The sequence below is a fragment of the Solanum dulcamara genome, chromosome 4 (genome assembly GCF_947179165.1).
Source record: "Solanum dulcamara chromosome 4, daSolDulc1.2, whole genome shotgun sequence".
NCBI classification, from domain to species: Eukaryota; Viridiplantae; Streptophyta; class Magnoliopsida; order Solanales; family Solanaceae; genus Solanum; species Solanum dulcamara.
Genome location: NC_077240.1, coordinates 15,617,970 through 15,635,945, shown reverse-complemented (window position 1 = coordinate 15,635,945; position 17,976 = coordinate 15,617,970). Strand labels below are relative to the sequence as shown.

Here is a 17,976-nt window from a genome sequence, read left to right as displayed (position 1 = left end):
ACTATAATAACACACTTTTGGCAAGAGCACAAAATTAAAATCATTCATCACATTACAACTGTACCCTTTTTTCGCTGAATTATTGAATTCTTTCCACAGTCGATTTCTTGGTTTAATTTTGTGTTGATACAAATAAATGGATACTGAATCAGGTAAATCTTTGGCTTCAAGTTTCAGAATTGAAATGAAATCTAACTGATCTAATTGATTGTTTTGAGTTATTTTCTTTTGTGATTTTTTTTCTGTGTAGTGATTGAGTTCTTGGGTGAGGTGCCATTGTTGCAGAGGCTACCTAGTTCTTCGCTCAGAAAAATTGCCCAACTCGTCAAGGTTAAACATTATGGTAATTTCTTTAGTATGTTATGAAGAATTCAATATTATGTTTGTCGGATTAGCATGACTATGGAGATTCTTCATTTGATTAATCGATTTATAGTTATTTTAATTTGTATTTTTCTGAAGAAATAGCATATGTAGCCCTTATTGGAAATTCTACTACTTAGAAGTGGGCATGGGTTGCTTTTCTCGTGAAACAAATTAAGAGAGGAAATCTAAATGCAGAATTTGCATCTATTCTGTCAATTTTTCTAAGCCAGTTTCAAGATTGAAGTGAATAGTTTTTGATAGGAAATGACATTACTCGTGCTTAAGCATTTCACAATGATGGGGAGGTAGAGATGTGTGTGCCCATTAGCTGAATAATTCCAACCTCTTTCTTTGAACAAAAAATAGCATAATTGATGTGTTAACGGGGGAGTCATCCATTACAAATATATCTTCTCTGAGTGGAGATTCTATGGAGATCCAGTGAAATGAATGTTTTCTGTACCCATTGAGATTGCACAAAAAACTGGCTAAATCAATTTTGTTAGTCCTAGGGAATAGCACACTGATGAATAATTCAGAATCGTGAGAAGTCCAGTCCATGGAAGAAATCAAGAAGAAATACTATTTGCTGTGTAAGAATACTCTTATTCTCTTATATGAAATGAAAAAGTTTCGCAGGTATTTTGTTGGTAATAAAGGTTAGTAAGAGTGGTGTATCGATTTGCTGTAACCGAAGTTATTGCATTGTATTCTCCAATGATGGCCTTTCTTATCTCATCCCTATTCCAAGTAAAGAAAGAATATTTCAGTTTTATTCTACCAATCATCTCGAGAAGCAGATAGTTCACATTGTTTATTCTATAGATGCTGGAAAAGTCAACTCAACTTTCCCTCACCTTATTGGTTCTATCATTTTTTTATTGATAATACTTTTGACCTTGTTCATTAATATTTAATTTATGTTATTTGCATGAGGTTCATAAGTGTAATTGTATTCAAAAGGGTAAAAATTAGGGGCTTATATTTCAAATAAATGGCCACTGAAAACCTCGTTTATTTTTGGGGACGAGAGGTTTCCACTACTGATTTGTCCATGTAATGCGAAACTTGCTCCATAAGAGAAACTTTTTTTTATAACCGTGGTGTTCGGGCAAGCTTGCGCGCACCTCGACTAATTTCAAGGGGTACCTGCTACCTCTCTTACATGGTAACTCTATCTGCCAAGGCTTAGAGCCTCGGAAAAATGGGAAGAAATCACCTAGTGCTTTTGTCTTTACTGGGATGTGAACCTAATACCTGATGGTTCTCATTCCTCTTCATTGACCACTAGGCCACACCCCTAAGTTAAGAGTCGCATAGAGTTTTGTCTATAGGATTCTCTGTGGGTAAAGGTGTTGAGGTGCATTTAAAGTCTTATTGCCCAAGTGCTGCTCTCTTTGTCTTAATAGATGTGATGCTTCTTTCTTTTTAGTCGGTCCCTAAAAGAATACTCACTCCATCCCCAAAAAAGTGTCGCTTTAGGAATTCAAAACAAAAAATAGTAATTGTTTCAATTATACCTTTGTATTAAAGAACTACTTCTTCTTAATAGTGCTCAATTTTCAAGAAACATCTAATAAATATAGTAAACTATACCTTGGATATAGTGGGCACAAAAAGAGGTATAGGTAGGCTGAAAAAGTATTGTGGAGAGGTGATTAGACAGGACATGGCGCAACTCCAGATTACTGAGGACTTGACCTTAAATAGGAGGGTGTGGAGGTCGCATATTAGGTCAAAGGTTCGTATGTATGGAGTGATGTCTTGATTTCCGAGGGGTTTAAGCATATTCCTATAGTGTCTTGCTTTTGATTCCACCATTACTTGTTGATTGTGTTTAGGTTATCACATATTCTTTTTGTTACTGTTTCCTTATTAGTTGCTTTGTTTCTCCACTGTAGTTTTCCCTTTTTCATACCTATTTTGATATGTTGTACTTGACCCGAGGGTCTCTGAATTTAGGCTCTTTACCTCCACGATGTACGGATATGGACAACGTACACTCTATCCTCCCCCGACCCCACTTGTGGGATTTCTAGTTATGTTGTTGTTGTAATGGGCATGAAATGAGCAAAAGTGACACTTATTTTGGGACAGAGGAAGTAACGTATTTTTATAGTTAGTAACTTTTTAACTTTAAAATACTCATGTTATCCTTGATGAGATGATTTATAACCACACAAATATCTATGACTTAGTATAGCCCACAAAATTCAAAAGTCTTTCTTTCTTCAACTCCTTAACCCGTCAAACATCATCACATAATTGGGAGGAGGGAGTATATTAAAACAATATCGCCACCCGCCTATTTTGTCTCAAATATGGAGCAAATTGTGGTTGACAGACTGGATTCACCTCCATTCTTCAAGTTCAAGCACCTTGGGCTCTTCACAAGAGATAACTAGGTCGTAACACCGGAAAATTGTGCCCATTATAGTTTTTATTGGAAAGTATATAATATATTTTTATGGTTAGTCATAAGATGGTGGACGAAAGATAAGATGTGGCTCAGGCTCATAGTTCTTATAATATCAACTGGAAGTTACTTTTGATGAGTGTTTGTAGTTGACGGTTCAGTAAGGTGAGTGAATTGCACCTTGTTGTTCTTGTTATATCAATTTTGTGAGTTACTTTTGGTAGCTTTTCTTATTTGATGGTTCAGTAAGGTGAGTGACTCAAATCCCAATCCCAACCCCAACCCCAACCCCACCAAGCCCAAGAAGAAACGAAGAAAAAATAATGGAAAAGGAGGTAATGACAAGACTTGGGGCATTTGCTTCTGGACAAGTGGCATATACCAGTTTGAGAATTTGTTTTTTTCTTGTTGTCTTCTGGTATTACTGCTAGGCTTGAACAAAACATATCCTGACTATTTCAATTCAGTAAGTCTAATAAAATATATAATATCATTGACTGACTACTTCGATAATGATGGTGTTTTCCACAAAAACGACCATGATTGTCTGGTCACCTTTTTTTCAATTTATTTTGTGTTACCGTTGCAGATCGTGGAAATTATGTTATCCGCGAAGGAGAAGCTGGGGATGGAATTTACTTCATATGGGATGGAGAGGTAATTCTGAGTGTTGTTTTTTCTTTGTTGTACTGAGTGTATGTGAACATAAATCATGAGATTGAATTTTTCTATTGTTCTGGTAATCTTATTTCTAGGCAGAAGTCTGTGGTTTCAGCCAAGCTGATGATGAAAATCGTCCTGAATTCCAGCTGAAAAAATTTGATTATTTTGGTCATGGTGAGGTGCTCTTTGTCATCTTCGTATAATTTTTTGCCTTTCAATTTTCTCTTGATCCCAACTTCCTAAATTAAGGAATCTTTTGAATTGTCTATCTTGTCCTGTTATGGCCTCTACTCAGTATCATCACCTTTTGCTGTATAAATATTTTATATGTCGCTTCAGAGTCTAGATTCAGTTATTGCCTCTCTGTAGGTCTCTTTTTGGCCTCTATTAGATTAAAAGCACAGTCATGTTTTGTTACTTTTTGACTTTCAATCTTAAGTGTTGGGTGATTACAAGGTTCAAGATGTTATGGCAGGTTTGGCAACATCTAGAACGCCTGCTGAGGTGATCGCATTGTCGAAGGTACTGCCTCTCTCCAACCATAGAACAGTTTTCTTTTCCGTAGTTATTTCATGATGTCCAGGGGATTCTGCATCTAATTTTGTAGTTATGTTCTAACTTTTTCTAATGGCAGCTGACCTGCTTAGTGTTGCCTCATGAGCATAATAATCTGCTCCAGCCCAAATCAATTTGGAATGCAGACAAAGAAAGAGATATGTGTCCACTTGTGGAGCACATATTGCTCTTGGAGCCTATTGAGGTATGTTATTTATGCCTTCTGTAACGATTAGGTTATAGAAGGCATAAATTTTTATTTTATTTTTTAGTTCAATTTTTTTTTATGCCTTCTGTAACCTAATCGCTGACCTCCCATTCCTTTTACTTTATATGTTGGCCGTAAATTTCTGTTCTTTCCTTCTTAACTTTGTTAGACTCTGTCATCTTTGCCAGTTTATGTACCAATATTCGGGTCTGTTGCCGCCTATGACATGCTGTGTCCTTAAACAAAATTTAGGAGTTTAATCTCCATTATATTTCTGTCTTTGAAATCTGTACCACTAATTCTCAACATAAAAGCATTCTCTCGTCTTTCCTCGTCCCCATTTAGAGATATCGGCTGCACCTGATAGCTGATGGTGTTAACTAGTGAGTAGTTTGGTTTGCAAGGCAAATGTGTTTCGCTTCATGTTAGAGAGTAGAGACTTAATTGACTTGCATTGGGAATATACTGCTAATAAGTGGTGTTGATTTTCTTAACTACTTAGGCTAAGAAATGTTCCTTTTTCTAACTACAAGCGAGTTTCTATTTATATTTCTATTTTTCCATGAAATAATTTTATTCAATAAACTGCAGCACAAGGAGGTAATGAGTGTATTCAGAAAAACTCACTGGACTTGACTCCTCTAGGCTCTATGTGGCCAAGGAGTCAATGAAGTCCAATGCAAGAAATATCTTTGCTTTCCCCTCACAGCACCGGTAATTTCTGCTTAACCTATTGTCAGCACTATGCAAAAGAGGAACTTCTTGGTGCATAGCTGGTGACAATATTTCATTCTTTACCATTGCATGTTGAACTCCGAGTCACTTGTCTTTCTTTTGTGGGATCATGGTTCAATTTATTTCATATGCTTTCTTTAGCAAGCTCTGTTAGATCTTTTAAAGGTTCAATTTGCTTAAGAAATAAGATACTTGTTATTATGAATGCTTGAATTGTTCAAGATAATTCCGTAGATCAGGATAATTGCTATCCTATCACCATGCACTTGCAGATTGTTTTTCTTTGGGACATTTCTTTTTGAAGGATTGATGTTTCATTGTATTACCAGTTCAATGTACCCTTATAAAAGAGGAATATTTGGGAGTTCTAACATAAATGTTCTGTTGAAGGTGAACATTTTCCAAGGTATAACATTGCCAGATGCTCCTAGATTTGGGAAAGTGTTTGGAGGTCAGTTTATTGGGCAGGTAAAATTGAAAATGTCCTCTTTTTCTTCCACGCCGTGAACCACTCATTTTTATTGGAGTTTAACTTCAGATGACTTGGGACCTCTTTGTGAATAATTACTTCATTCTCTATGCTCTAATATGCAGGCATTGGCTGCAGCATCAAAAACTGTCGATTTTCTCAAAATTGTTCATAGTTTGCATGCCTACTTCCTTCTTGTTGGGGATCTTGACAGTAAGTAGCTTTTCTTTATTATTTGTTGCCTTGAGCACTTGTGTTTTTTTAACCTTTCTAGTGACTAATGATGTATAACTGCCAATGCTATGTCTGAAATATATAGCCAATATAAGCTAATGCACAAATTTTTGAATTCTTTGGAATCCTATACCAGAGCACACAGCTGTATGATTTGATGAAACTAGTTTGTATATCAGTACGTTTGTTTAAGATAATTCTCACATGTAGTCTTTTCATTGTGGGGGCGTGGATGCAACAATAATATTAAGCTTTTCAATTTTCCATTGTTCAAGACAAAAATTAATGAAGAAATGAGGATTCATATAGCTGACCTAATTTGTTTGGACTAGGCATAGTTGTTTTTTAAGAGAACAATTCTATGACTTTTAAATTTAAGTATTCATCCTAAAATTGAGGATGTCTCCTTCGGATTAAATTAGAGAAATTTTAGCTAACCATTTATCTAGTGTTGTTTTGGAGGAGCAGACATTCTTCCCTATTTATGAGTGGAAATGTGTGAAAGAATTTGTGTTTGCTTGTGTTCAGTTTCCAAGAGGTACAGTGTGTGTGCAGTTACGGGTTTGCATAATGCTGAGCAGAAGAAGAGAGATTTGTCTATGTTAATAAACTTAACCTTCTTTTAATTAGTAAAAATAAACATATTATGCCTTTCAGTTTGTTAGTATTCTCAAACTTTGAACACCCTAAACATTTGGAACAAAGGTTGAATCAAGACTACTGATGAAAAGAATCAATTTGCAATGATAAAGCTCTTTAGTGCCCTCGCCAACTACATAAAATTTCTTATCCAGTTAAATCTTCCAGCCGGTTTTGATTTCCTTTCTAAGGTGGAGGTTAGAGCCTAGAATGATTTCTTTGCACCCAACCCCCAACGAGAAAAACACAGAAAGAGGATGAGAGGCCCGGTGTGAGCTCTGTGTTACTGTAGGCATGTTGCTTCGGTGTGGTATTGAACAAATTGTCTTTTAATTGAAGGGGTATCAAACAGGTAGTTGAGCTAGTGAACTGCCTTTGCCAATCATTAACTCCCATAGCCAACTGATCCTTGGATGCTGGTAAGATATATAACAAGCTGGCTAGGGGTAACAACTTTTTGCAGGAATCTTTCCTACCTCCACAACCATCAATCTTGACCTCTTCGCTACACCATATGGGAGCCCTTCTTCTATATCGCAGAAAGTGGCTTGTTGGGGTTGAGGCCTAATTTCTCAACAAAAGGAAAAGGTGGGGTATGCTGGAGTTTTCTACAGTATCAAACAGCTCTACTCTGATTCTTGAAGTCTGGCTTTCTACCGCATTCTTCACCTCAGTTCTCTGTCCACCTTATTCCACAAGGCACTTATAATTATTACAATTACCTTCTTACAGATATAGGTTAATATTATGGAATACTTTGTCATAGTTAGGAATGCCGGTAATTAGGGAAGTTCCCTTGATCTAAACTTTTCTTCATGGAATCTAAATTTACCTTATTTCTAGTGGCCTAAACTCCATATTAGGAGCTCCAAAGAGCTAATATCTTTTTCTTATGTTCTTTAACTTTTATAAAAAAAAAAACACTACTATCTTTGTTTCACATGGTATCAGACCTTTCACAATGTTGGTAAAGATTTTAGTTGCATAGGGCCTGCTTGACGGGGGCGTTGTTGGGACATTTTTTCTCCTTCTCATAAGGTTTCTATTTTTTTTTTCTCTTTCCAGTGACTTCTCTAGCAGTGTCACTCTGATTTCTGGTAATTGTTTCAGTGGCACTGCCTTCTTTCGGTGGACACAACTATTTTCCGACGACTATTTTGCTGTTTGCCATTTGACCAGGTGAATTCCTTTACCCTCCTTATTGCCCAACCATAGGAAGTCCCTCCTAAGCTTGTCTAGTCTCTCCTCCACCTTAGAAGGTAGTGGAATAGAGACATATGCTGGCAGAGCGTCCAAAACAGAGTTGATCAGTGTAGCTCTACCTCCCAAGGATAAATACTGTGCTTTCTCTGACATGCTTGGCTTGCCTTTCCATTTTTGATTTGCAAACTCAAGTTGCTACTAAGTACTACCTTAAGTTTGATGGGTCATGTTAAAAGTATGTTAAAAGTGATGAGAAATGATGTTGTTATATGTTAGAAATATCAAGGTTGATATTGTAGAATATTCTACTATAGTATTTCACTAATTAGTTTTTTTTATTTGATGCACTCTAGAATTTTCTTGTTTCTTGTGCTCTAAATTTTGCCTTATTGCTAGAAGCCTAAACTCCTATATAAGGGGCCTCTTGTATACTGTCGCCTAAACTCCTATATAAGGGGCCTCTTGTATACTGTCTACAACCAATTCAAGACAAGTTCTCTTTTCTGTTATCCTCAAATTTCACTTCATATATTTCTATATCAGTATATGTACATATGTATGTTTGTTCAATAAACTAGAAAGAAAACAGACTTGGTAATAGTGCTGCTAACTTAGTTTAGATCCTTAATGGAGCCTAAATCATTGTTTACTGTTTACAATTATAGCCAAAAGTTGTCCACCCTGATTATGTCTGTCATAAAAATATCAGCGCTGAAGAATGGAAAACATCCAACCTGTAGGAATTAGGCATTTTCAGTAGCTCAACTTTTGCTTATTCATCGGATTGCGACTTTCTTTTAAATGAAGGCATCAACCACCTTGCTAACCGTTCTTAGAATGCTGAAGGTTTTTTGATGAAGGCTCATTTCTTTTTCCGTGATTCTTCATGTTGTGTCCTGTAACTGTTTGTGTTGTGTGGATGAATCGAACAAAGCTCTTCTGTTGCTAACTTGCTGCATGTAGTATCCGTTAAGGAAGTATGACGCCCTCAGATTAATTTGTTTTTTATTCTATAGCCAGAGTTATTGAAGTAATACTAATCTACAGGAAATCGAAAAGAATTACTGGTATTTTTGTGGTTCAAACTATTAAGAAAAAAACTTCCAAGAAAGGCACCAGTGTTTCATGTATTGGGGTCTGCTAGTTCTAGTATATCAGTTTGCTGAACTCTGCTGACGATATGAGTTTCTTACTTTTCTTCTCTTCTCTAGCTCTTTGGTTGAAGATATAAGAATCATCATCCTTCACAAGCTGTCCTTAAATATTAGATTCTATATGGTTTCCATGTCGCCATTGCTCTCCTCAAATTATGAGTATATAATTGGCTAACATGTATTGGACTGAAGTGTTTCCCTGTCTGGCCGTTGATGGGTTGTAGGATTTTAAGCCTTCTCCAACTTATGAAATACATTTTGTATATTGACTTACTAAATGATTGCTGTTAGATTGAGGAAAGTTTTCTAATATTGCTAAGTTACTCTGTTACTTTCTCATGTGTTCCAGACTGAGGAGTGAGTTCACTGGGGTATAGAGTATTTGATCCCAGTCAGAACTATCTTTATAAACCTCTTCTTCATGTACCAATGTAAATCTGGTTGACTAAAAACTTGTATCTTACGTAGTCCCACACTTATGATTGTAGTTCCAATCATATATCAAGTTTACCGTGTACGTGATGGAAAGAGCTTTGCTACACGGAGGGTGGATGCAATTCAGAAAGGGAATGTCGTATTCACATTACTAGCTTCATTTCAGGTGATTTATCAGCCTTTCATCAAGTTGGTCACATCTTAGCATACCCTTTTTTATGGCTTACTTTTGTAATTCAGCATAAATAGGTTTCCTGAATTAATATGGTTGTTGCAAGTAGATTAGATTCATGCGAAGGCATGAACGTGCATGCTATGTAATGAGAATTTGTGGTAGAAATACAAACTGTGAAGAAATGCATTGTAAGTATCAGCACAGAAAGCGTAGTTGTGAATGAATTCAACTTAACTTGGATTTCTATTAAATTGTTGTTCGTATTCTCCATCTGTGGATATCATGTTGGCATCACATGTTGATATCAATTTTTAACTTTCTAATCTCACAAAATAACGAAGAAAGTTGAAAGTTAGCTAGGTTCACTAGGGAAGACAATTGGATCGGCTCATCAATTTTCAGTCATTTCTGAAATGCTTTGTTCTTCTCGTTTTGAAGTTTACCATGGAATACCCTATTCTGATCTTTTCCTGATTCAAGTGCACGAAAACCTTAGACTCACAATGATGATTGGGATTTTGATGGATCACTTGTTTTTGCCTGGAATATTGCAGTAACATTTTGGTCAGATGCAACTTTATGTGACACTTTTTTGTGTTCATTACACCATTATCTTTATACTGGTTGTTATGTTTGTAATATTTTGCTTAAAATGCATTTATTATTGGTATATAACATGACAGAAAGATGAAGATGGATTTGATCACCAGGAAGCAAAAATGCCTCATGTGCCTGATCCAGAAACGGTAACCTTCTTACAGTTCAATGAGCTTTGCTATGTCTGCAATTGTGCTCCGAGTCTCTTCTCCTTACGCTTTTGTTGAAATCCAATCACAGCTTTTATCAATGGAAGATTTGAGAGAAATGCGCAAGACTGATCCTCGGCTTCCCAGGTCGGATTCTGCCCGCTGTTATGCCATCATACTATAATGTTTAGATTTGTTATAATTTGGTGTACACACATATATTATCTGGTAATGTATTGTAAATAGTGTGGTGCATAGTCTTAAAAGTCTTTGCCTTGACGAAACCATTTAAAGCAATCCGGTTGAAGAGGAAGTAATTTAGCAAATCGTATGGGATACAGTACTGAACTTGTACCATTGGAAGTGTAACTTCTCCAGCATGAACTGTCTTATATCTCTTGAATACTTTGGCTTCAAAGTGGATATAGTAGTACACGTTTTTGCATAGTCACTAGTATCATTAAACAATTCTCATGGCAAGCCTGATTAACCATATCTTCACTTGTAAGACTTTAAAAGGGCAGCCCGGTGCACTTAAGCTCCCGCTATGCGCAGGGTCCGGGGAAGGGCCCGACCACAAGGGTCTGTTGTACGCAGCCTTACCTTGCATTTCTGCCAGAGGCTGTTTCCAAGGCTTGAACCCGTGACCTCTTGGTCACATGGCAGCAACTTTACCAGTTACTCCAAGACTTTGTTTAGGAGAAATGAAACATGAGATTTCAGTTGGGGGGTTTACATAGATTTTTTCGCACTCTAGAAGATCTAATGTTTGTTAGAACTTGTGAGTCTGAAATTAAATGAAGATTGAATACCAACTAATGAATGATTTGATGGAGCAGAGCTGCTTCAATTTAGATAGAAGAAAAAACTGCAGGCAGAAAGACCTGGGAAAAAATCTGTCTGATGTAAAAAATGGAAATAATGTGGAACTATTTGGAGATGGAGAGATAAAGAAAGAGGTGCAGAAAAGATGTGTGCGCGTTTGAAAAAAGAGATACAGAAGCGGGCAGGGCACAAGCAGAGAAAAGGAAGAAATGAACTGGACTTGTGACAGAAAAGGAATAACAGGGAAAATGAGAATGAGATGAAATAAGAGGTTTAGAATAGATGCTGTCGCATTGGGAGGACAACTCAAGTGGGATGATGGAGAGAGATAGAGAGAGAGAATGGAGATATTTGCAACATGATTTTACACATTAGAACTATGAGATCCATACTATATCATCCATTAGTATAGATGCTGCAGTTTGGATGAAAACAGATAAGAGAGAAGGGTATAGGCAGAGAAGAGAACAAGTGAATTAGACATCTAGAGAAGGGAATAACAAGGGAGGAAGAAGGAACACGAGGCAGAGAAGGAAAGAGAGTGAAGAAGATATCTGGAACACAGTACGACAAAATTTGTTCCCTGACATTGTTTGTATCACCCTTAAAGAGGTAGTTTTAACTCTCATTAAAAAAAAAAAGGGCAGCCCGGTGCACTAAAGCTCCCGCTATGCGCAGGGTCCGGGGAAGGGCCTGACCACAAGGGTCTATTGTACGCAGCCTTGCCTTGCATTTCTACCAGAGGCTGTTTCCAAGGCTTGAACCCGTGACCTCCTGGTCACATGGCAGCAACTTTACCAGTTACTCCAAGGCTCCCCTTCGAGGAAAATTCCATAAGCTCCAAATATGATGGAACACCTGTAAATTGTTTTTCACAGATGGAAACATATGACTATGATGATGATGACTGATGACAACTTGGTGACAAAGAAACCAAGTAGACACAAAAGCTATAGGGATTAATAAGATCCTTAACTATACAAAATGGTTCTTCTTGTGACAAATACTTCCTAGTTACACTTTTTTGTTGATGTTATAAAATACCTCCTAGTTACACTTATCAATCCTTTCTGATCTAATTTTCTCTCAAGCTACTTACACTAGGAATTCCATCTGTAGCACCTAGGAAACAATTTTAACCAAACAAGTCACTACTAGGGATAAACAAGCCAGAGAAAAAGCACAAAAATTATACTACAAGAACTACGCCTCTATCCCAAGCAAGTTGGGTCAGCTATATGAATCTTAGACTACATTGTTAAAAACTCTTTGTTATCCCAAACAATAAGAAAAAGAACAATCATAAGAGAAGGTAAGTTGAGAGAAGGTTGGAAAATGCTAAACCTGAGTACACAATTTAGCAATAGGAGTAAGGATGGTGGCAGCCTCTTGTTAATAGGAGCATCCTTTTGTGGTGTCAATCTGGTTCCCAAGTCCAACTACCGAGCCGTGATTTATTTAGCTGTTAAAGCCTGTAAATCAACTGCCTGATCTCATTCCATGTGAACAAAGGAATACTTTGTTTTGGTTTTTATTTTAGGTTTTTATCATTTTGTTTTCCGGGAGCATTTGGATTTCGGTTTAAGGGGATATGGGATTTTTCTTTTTGATTCTTCTGTCAAAAGGAAAATACAACAAGTTGGAAGGTGACCTTCTCTTTTTGTTTGAATTCAAAACATTTATTAGCTGCCATCTTATGATATGCATTGTGATGTGGTGAATTAACGAAATTTAAATTTAGTCCTTGACACGGCACAAAATTATCGTTTTCTTTAGCAAGGTTTAATTGAGAAATAAAGGTCATTCTTGATCTTAGCCACTAACTAAAGCCTCAAATGATTTTTGACAACTCTGAATTTAATTAATGCTAGGGATAACATTATCAGGATTAATTGATTGCATATTTTCCTACCATGTCCTGAGATCTGAAAATTGAAGCTGCATAAAGCTTTTTTGTTCTGTTTGTGGTTAGTTTTGGGATCCTTGGTTAGGTGATGCTAACAATGAGTTTTGACAGGACATACCGAAATAAGGTTGCTACTGCAAAATTTGTACCGTGGCCAATAGAGATAAGGTTTTGTGAACCTAACAATGCCACTAATTACACCAAGTCTCCTCCAAGGTTGGTCGTGCTTTCAGCTATTAATTTCCCTTCTGAGGTAGCAACTGTAATTAACTAAACTGATAGTTCATGCTAGCTTGTATATAGTAGTATCCTCATCATGTTTGCATCATCTCTTTCCTACACAGTTTGAGATATTGGTTCAGAGCAAAAGGAAAACTTTCAGATGACCAGGCTTTACATAGGTAAGCTATCAGTTCTTTAATCTAATTAGCTGAGCTCATACTTAAAAGGAGCAAAGTAGTCTGTTTTAGCAGCCTCGTCTTATTTCAGCGAGAGACTCTCATGAGTAGATTTTTTATTGGGATAGAAAAAGAGTTATAAAGGATACTTGGGGACTTGGGGTGCACAAGTGAACACAAGTTTGTTATCTGCACTTCTTTGGGTATACTCCCACTTGGGACCGTGTATAGCTAATATTAGTGTTTCAAAAATTGTAAATTTGTTTCTTCAAAATCATGTTTCTTCCTTGTAGGTTCATATTTACCATCAAAAGGGAAGACAAAAGAAATTAAAATCAGGAACATGTTATTATTTTAGCATACAGAAGCTTTTACATTTATTGCAGAATGAGGCCATATTGCAGTCTGCATTTTTTAATGCAATATTTATGCTGGTTGCAGATGCGTTGCAGCATATACATCAGATCTAATCTTTCTTTCTGTCAGTCTGAATCCTCATCGAAAGAAGGGTTTCGAGACAACTTCTGTTAGTCTGGATCATTCGTGAGTTCCAACAACTTTTAGACCATTTTGTTTTTTTCTTTAATGTGCCAGCTTTATATTTATCGGGCATATGTCAATGTTTGTCTGAGCAGCTTAGATGGATTCACTGATACATGCTGTTCTAGGATAGTTTAATTTATTCATGAAATGGTTCCCAAGTCTTAACGTCAGGCTTTCATAATTCGCTTTGGCCCCTCAACTGTCAAAGTCCAACACCACCCCACCATCCGGGGAATGTCCAAGTCTAACTAAATAGAAAAGATAACTTTGGTACATCATATCTCACTTCTTTTCTTTTTTTCCTTCTTCTTTGGGTATGTTGGATCGATTAAAGAAGCTGATTTTATTTTGTATGTGAGACATATAAAGTTAATAGTTAAAAGGGAGATAAACAGTCACATTTAATTAGAAAATACATTAAATCAGGTGAGAAAAGATAAACCAAACAGGCCCGAAAAATCACCATGCATCCCTATTACATCACCCTACGGCCTACACACAAATGCACCAGTTTCTGAAGAACATGAAGCACAAAAAATCATGAGTGTGCAACAACAATAAGTACGCTCGGTCCCAAGTTAGTCAAGATCAATTATATGAATCCTAACTAACTATGTTGCCCTATCTACCCGTATCAATCCAATATTTAAACATTTAGGTACAAATATCAATGTGACTATAAAAAAATTATTTAACTGAGCCTTGAGTAAACAAAATTAAATGGTCAAAGAAATTTAACAGAAAATAGATTGCCAATAACCAATTCTTAAGGAATTTTGGCTAAATTATGTTGTAACAACTAACAAGGTGTGTGTGTCAAGAAAGCGGTGGAGGAAATGAAACCACCACATTGGCTTCTTCACTTTTTACCAGAGCTTAATTGATCTGGAGATGTTTGAAATGTCCCCACCCCCAACTCCAAATGAAGCAAGGTGATATTGGTGGAATTAATGTTGTAAAAGACAATCATTTATTACAAAAACTTGCCAAGCTTAATACAAAAGCAGAAGAAGGAATAATGTGATTGTTGAATTGGGTACACTGATGTTGGTGGAATTAATGTTGTAGTAGCCAATCATTTATTATAAAAACTTGATAAGCTTGACACAAAAGCAGAGAAATAATGTGATTGTTGAATAGGGCAAACTATCTCATCAAAAATTTAAACTGGTAGAGAGGAGGGCACCGGACACAAAAAATAGCAGCACCAGAGATATTAACGGTGCATGGAGCTGTGGATTATGTTTGGGAGATGATTGGCGCCTAAACTGGCGTCAAGGCAGTAGGGGCACTAATTGCGGGAGAGAGGAGCAGTGTCGAGCACAAAAAGTAGGAACAAAACAGGAAATATTGGCCTGACTGGGGCTCGCACATGTTGGCCGGTATGGCCTCCAGTTACAGAAGCTATTCAGTCTCTACCAACATCATATAAGCTCTGATGCCATGTGAAAATAGAATTAAAAAACTTTTCATTGACATTATTACCAGTGTGCATGATGTGGTCTTTATATATAAGTTTTAGGCTATGTATGATATGTTAGGTATTCAGTCCCTATGCTAATAAGTAAATGGTCTATAATTAAATATAGAATATCCTAAGGTATCCTATAGAATATTTTATAAGATTCTTCTTTCAAGTATAATGAATTTATAAGTTTATGATTCCAGACCATATTCACTTGAACATTCACCTCTAACAACACTAGATCACATATTTGCCTATGCATGCCTTCATCGGTTGATTCTTCAGCCATGAACTATGGTCTCATGAAGAAATTGCGATTGGACCTCTGTTGGTTAGTGTGCCTTAGTGGCATTTATACAGGGTGGGGAAACCTCAACCTGTAGTCCTTACTGACCCTTCCCTACCTGACTTAAGGCTGTCCATAACACACCCATGTGGGTCTGATCCTTGCCTTGTGTTGGGAAACTAAATAGAAAGGTAGAAGAACAATATAAGGTAGCACTGGAGGGAGATGGTGGAGTGATGTTGGTAATGGAAGTCCAAACCTGGTTTTTACTTCCACTAATGGTGGAGGAGTTTCTGCCTTGCTGGAGGGCATTGAAGTGATGACAAGTCATTCAGAATGTGTTATTCTGTCACAGATGGTCTCTGTTGGACCTCTTTTTGCTAAGTACAACTTCCTGTCACGATAGTCCCTTATAGGATGTGAAATTAATGTCTCCAAATTAGTGATTTTTGTGTTATTGACATGAAAGATCTGGAAATCAGAACTTTCCAGATTCTAATAGGTCTTTGATGAGATTCCCCCATAACCTGGTGGTCAAACATCGCTAGATGAAAAGAGGGGCATGCATGGAATTTAAAGTTCAAAATAGTGTTCAGGGAATTAATATCTTACTTGAATTGTGAGTGTCCTTTATCGTTAGCTAAAGGAAGACATTTGACATGCAACTGTACTTATATTTTCTCTTCCGTCCATTTCCTAGGATGTGGTTCCACAGACCTTTGAGAGCTGATGATTGGATACTGTTTGTGGTAAGAAAGAAAAGTTAAAGTACTTGTGATGTTTTTAAGAAGCATCATCCCTTTACTAGTGGTTTCCATTACTTGCAGCCTTCATTCTAACTGTTTATCATTTTATAGATCAACAGTCCGACTGCTTATAATGCACGTGGCTTTGTGTGGGGGCAAATGTTTAATAGGAAGGGAGAGGTAAAGTACTAGTTCTGAGAAGTGTAATCTGTGAGCTGCCAAAGTGTGTTTTGTTAGCGTTATGTTTTCTTGCTTTGTTAATGTGCCTATTTTTAATGCTTGTTGATCTCCAGCTCGTAGTGTCAATTACTCAAGAGGGCTTATTGAGGCCAGGCAGAAACGCATTCCGACCAAAGCTCTAATCCATGCCAGGTCGAATGAAAAAAGAAGACTAGTCACTACAGGTTCATTAACTGCTGAAGAGCTCAAATAATTACTACAGAGGTCGCCAATGAAAATAAAGATAGTTGGATAACTTGTGAATGAATCGAGCTATGACTGTATCTGTATTTTATCATACAGAACTACCCCGCCATCGAAATTGTTACATTGATCGACCTAAGTTACAAAGAGTTATTGGTTGTTTACAAGTTTCATCTTCTGCATTCACTATTAGAATAAACAATGTTGCAAGCAATGATTTGATTTCAAAATGTCATTGGTTAAATATTTTCAAAAGAAGTTTCTCAAAATTAGTTTTCAAAAACCAAAACCAAATGGGTCATTAGCACGAATGTCGTATTTCGAAGTGATCTTCAATTTTCAAAAAGATTTTCAGAAAAGCAACGGACTGAATAAAAAGTGTGTTGTATAGCGACACAGTTTGTCGCTTTGAAAGGCATTGAGGCAAAAATCGATGAAAGTAATTGCGTTGTTTTTTGTCAATTTTGACCAAAAAAGCAGTTCGTCGTTTTTGGGTTTAGTAGTGAAATGCAAAGAGTCTGAGAAGTATTTTTTATGCCAAAATGATGATAATAAAATGAAAGGACCGAAAAAAGGAGATTTGACCGTGGTCATTTAATTAGCTTGTACGAAAATGGAAGAATGAGAGATAAAAGTGAGCGTTAATTTTGTCATGTAAATCCATAATTTGAATTATTTTATTTTTAAAGTAAAAAAAAAGTAAAATTTACGATGTGTCATATTTAAACATCCCTATTTAATCTGTATCCAACGATGAGGTACAATAAGTAATTAAATAAAATTGAAAACTAAACAAAATAAGAAAAAAAAATGGAACGATTTGTTTCTTCGACTTAGTCCGAATAATGCATCCCTAATCTAATATTCCGCTGGTCTCAAATTATGTGACATTTTGAGATGCAAATTTTAACCGTAAATTTGTATATAAAAGCTTTAAGTTTTTTGAAATAAAATTTTTATATAAATATATATATTTAGAAACTATGGAAAAATAACAATAAATTAATAAATTAATTTTTTCCCAATAATAATAGGGGTAATAAAAAAACTTAGGTAATAAACGTAGATTACTACACTTTGTTTGGATAGTTGTTATGTATTATTTTATAATGTATCGTATTATTTTAATGAATATGGTGTTTGTATAGATAGTATCATTCGTCATTGTTATTTAATGTTTATATACTCAACGTATTTTTCTTTTTTCTTTCATAACGTAAAAGTTAAGAACACTAAAAAGAAATGAGGAGAATTTTTTTTGAATAATAGTACTACATGAGTACAGTTTGCACTACTTCAATCTTGGTCACTATTTTCATATCCCTCCCACACCAAAAACTACCCTCTTAACTTTCATGGCTTCCACATTTGGAGTTTTACCTGTAA

The 17,976-nt window shown here is 36.2% G+C and overlaps 1 protein-coding gene across 1 annotated transcript; it reads left to right on the top strand.

The window, feature by feature from the left end:
* The first annotated feature begins 32 nt into the window (after positions 1 to 32).
* Positions 33 to 16,757, top strand: LOC129886572 (acyl-CoA hydrolase 2). The gene is made up of 17 exons (XM_055961316.1): positions 33 to 152; positions 251 to 343; positions 3,372 to 3,439; positions 3,538 to 3,619; positions 3,921 to 3,967; positions 4,080 to 4,205; positions 5,334 to 5,411; positions 5,538 to 5,625; positions 9,131 to 9,243; positions 9,936 to 9,998; positions 10,090 to 10,145; positions 12,841 to 12,945; positions 13,074 to 13,130; positions 13,569 to 13,670; positions 16,122 to 16,170; positions 16,279 to 16,347; positions 16,461 to 16,757. The coding sequence occupies exons 1-17, from the start codon at positions 137 to 139 to the stop codon at positions 16,527 to 16,529; spliced, it is 1,281 nt and encodes a 426-aa protein (XP_055817291.1). The 5' UTR covers positions 33 to 136; the 3' UTR covers positions 16,530 to 16,757.
* The last annotated feature ends 1,219 nt before the right edge of the window (positions 16,758 to 17,976 follow it).

Coding starts and splice junctions, on each gene's coding strand:
- LOC129886572 (XM_055961316.1), top strand. Junction 3,620..3,920: donor ATTTGATTATTTTGGTCATG/GTGAGGTGCTCT, acceptor ATGTTATGGCAG/GTTTGGCAACATCTAGAACG. Junction 16,348..16,460: donor TGTTTAATAGGAAGGGAGAG/GTAAAGTACTAG, acceptor GTTGATCTCCAG/CTCGTAGTGTCAATTACTCA.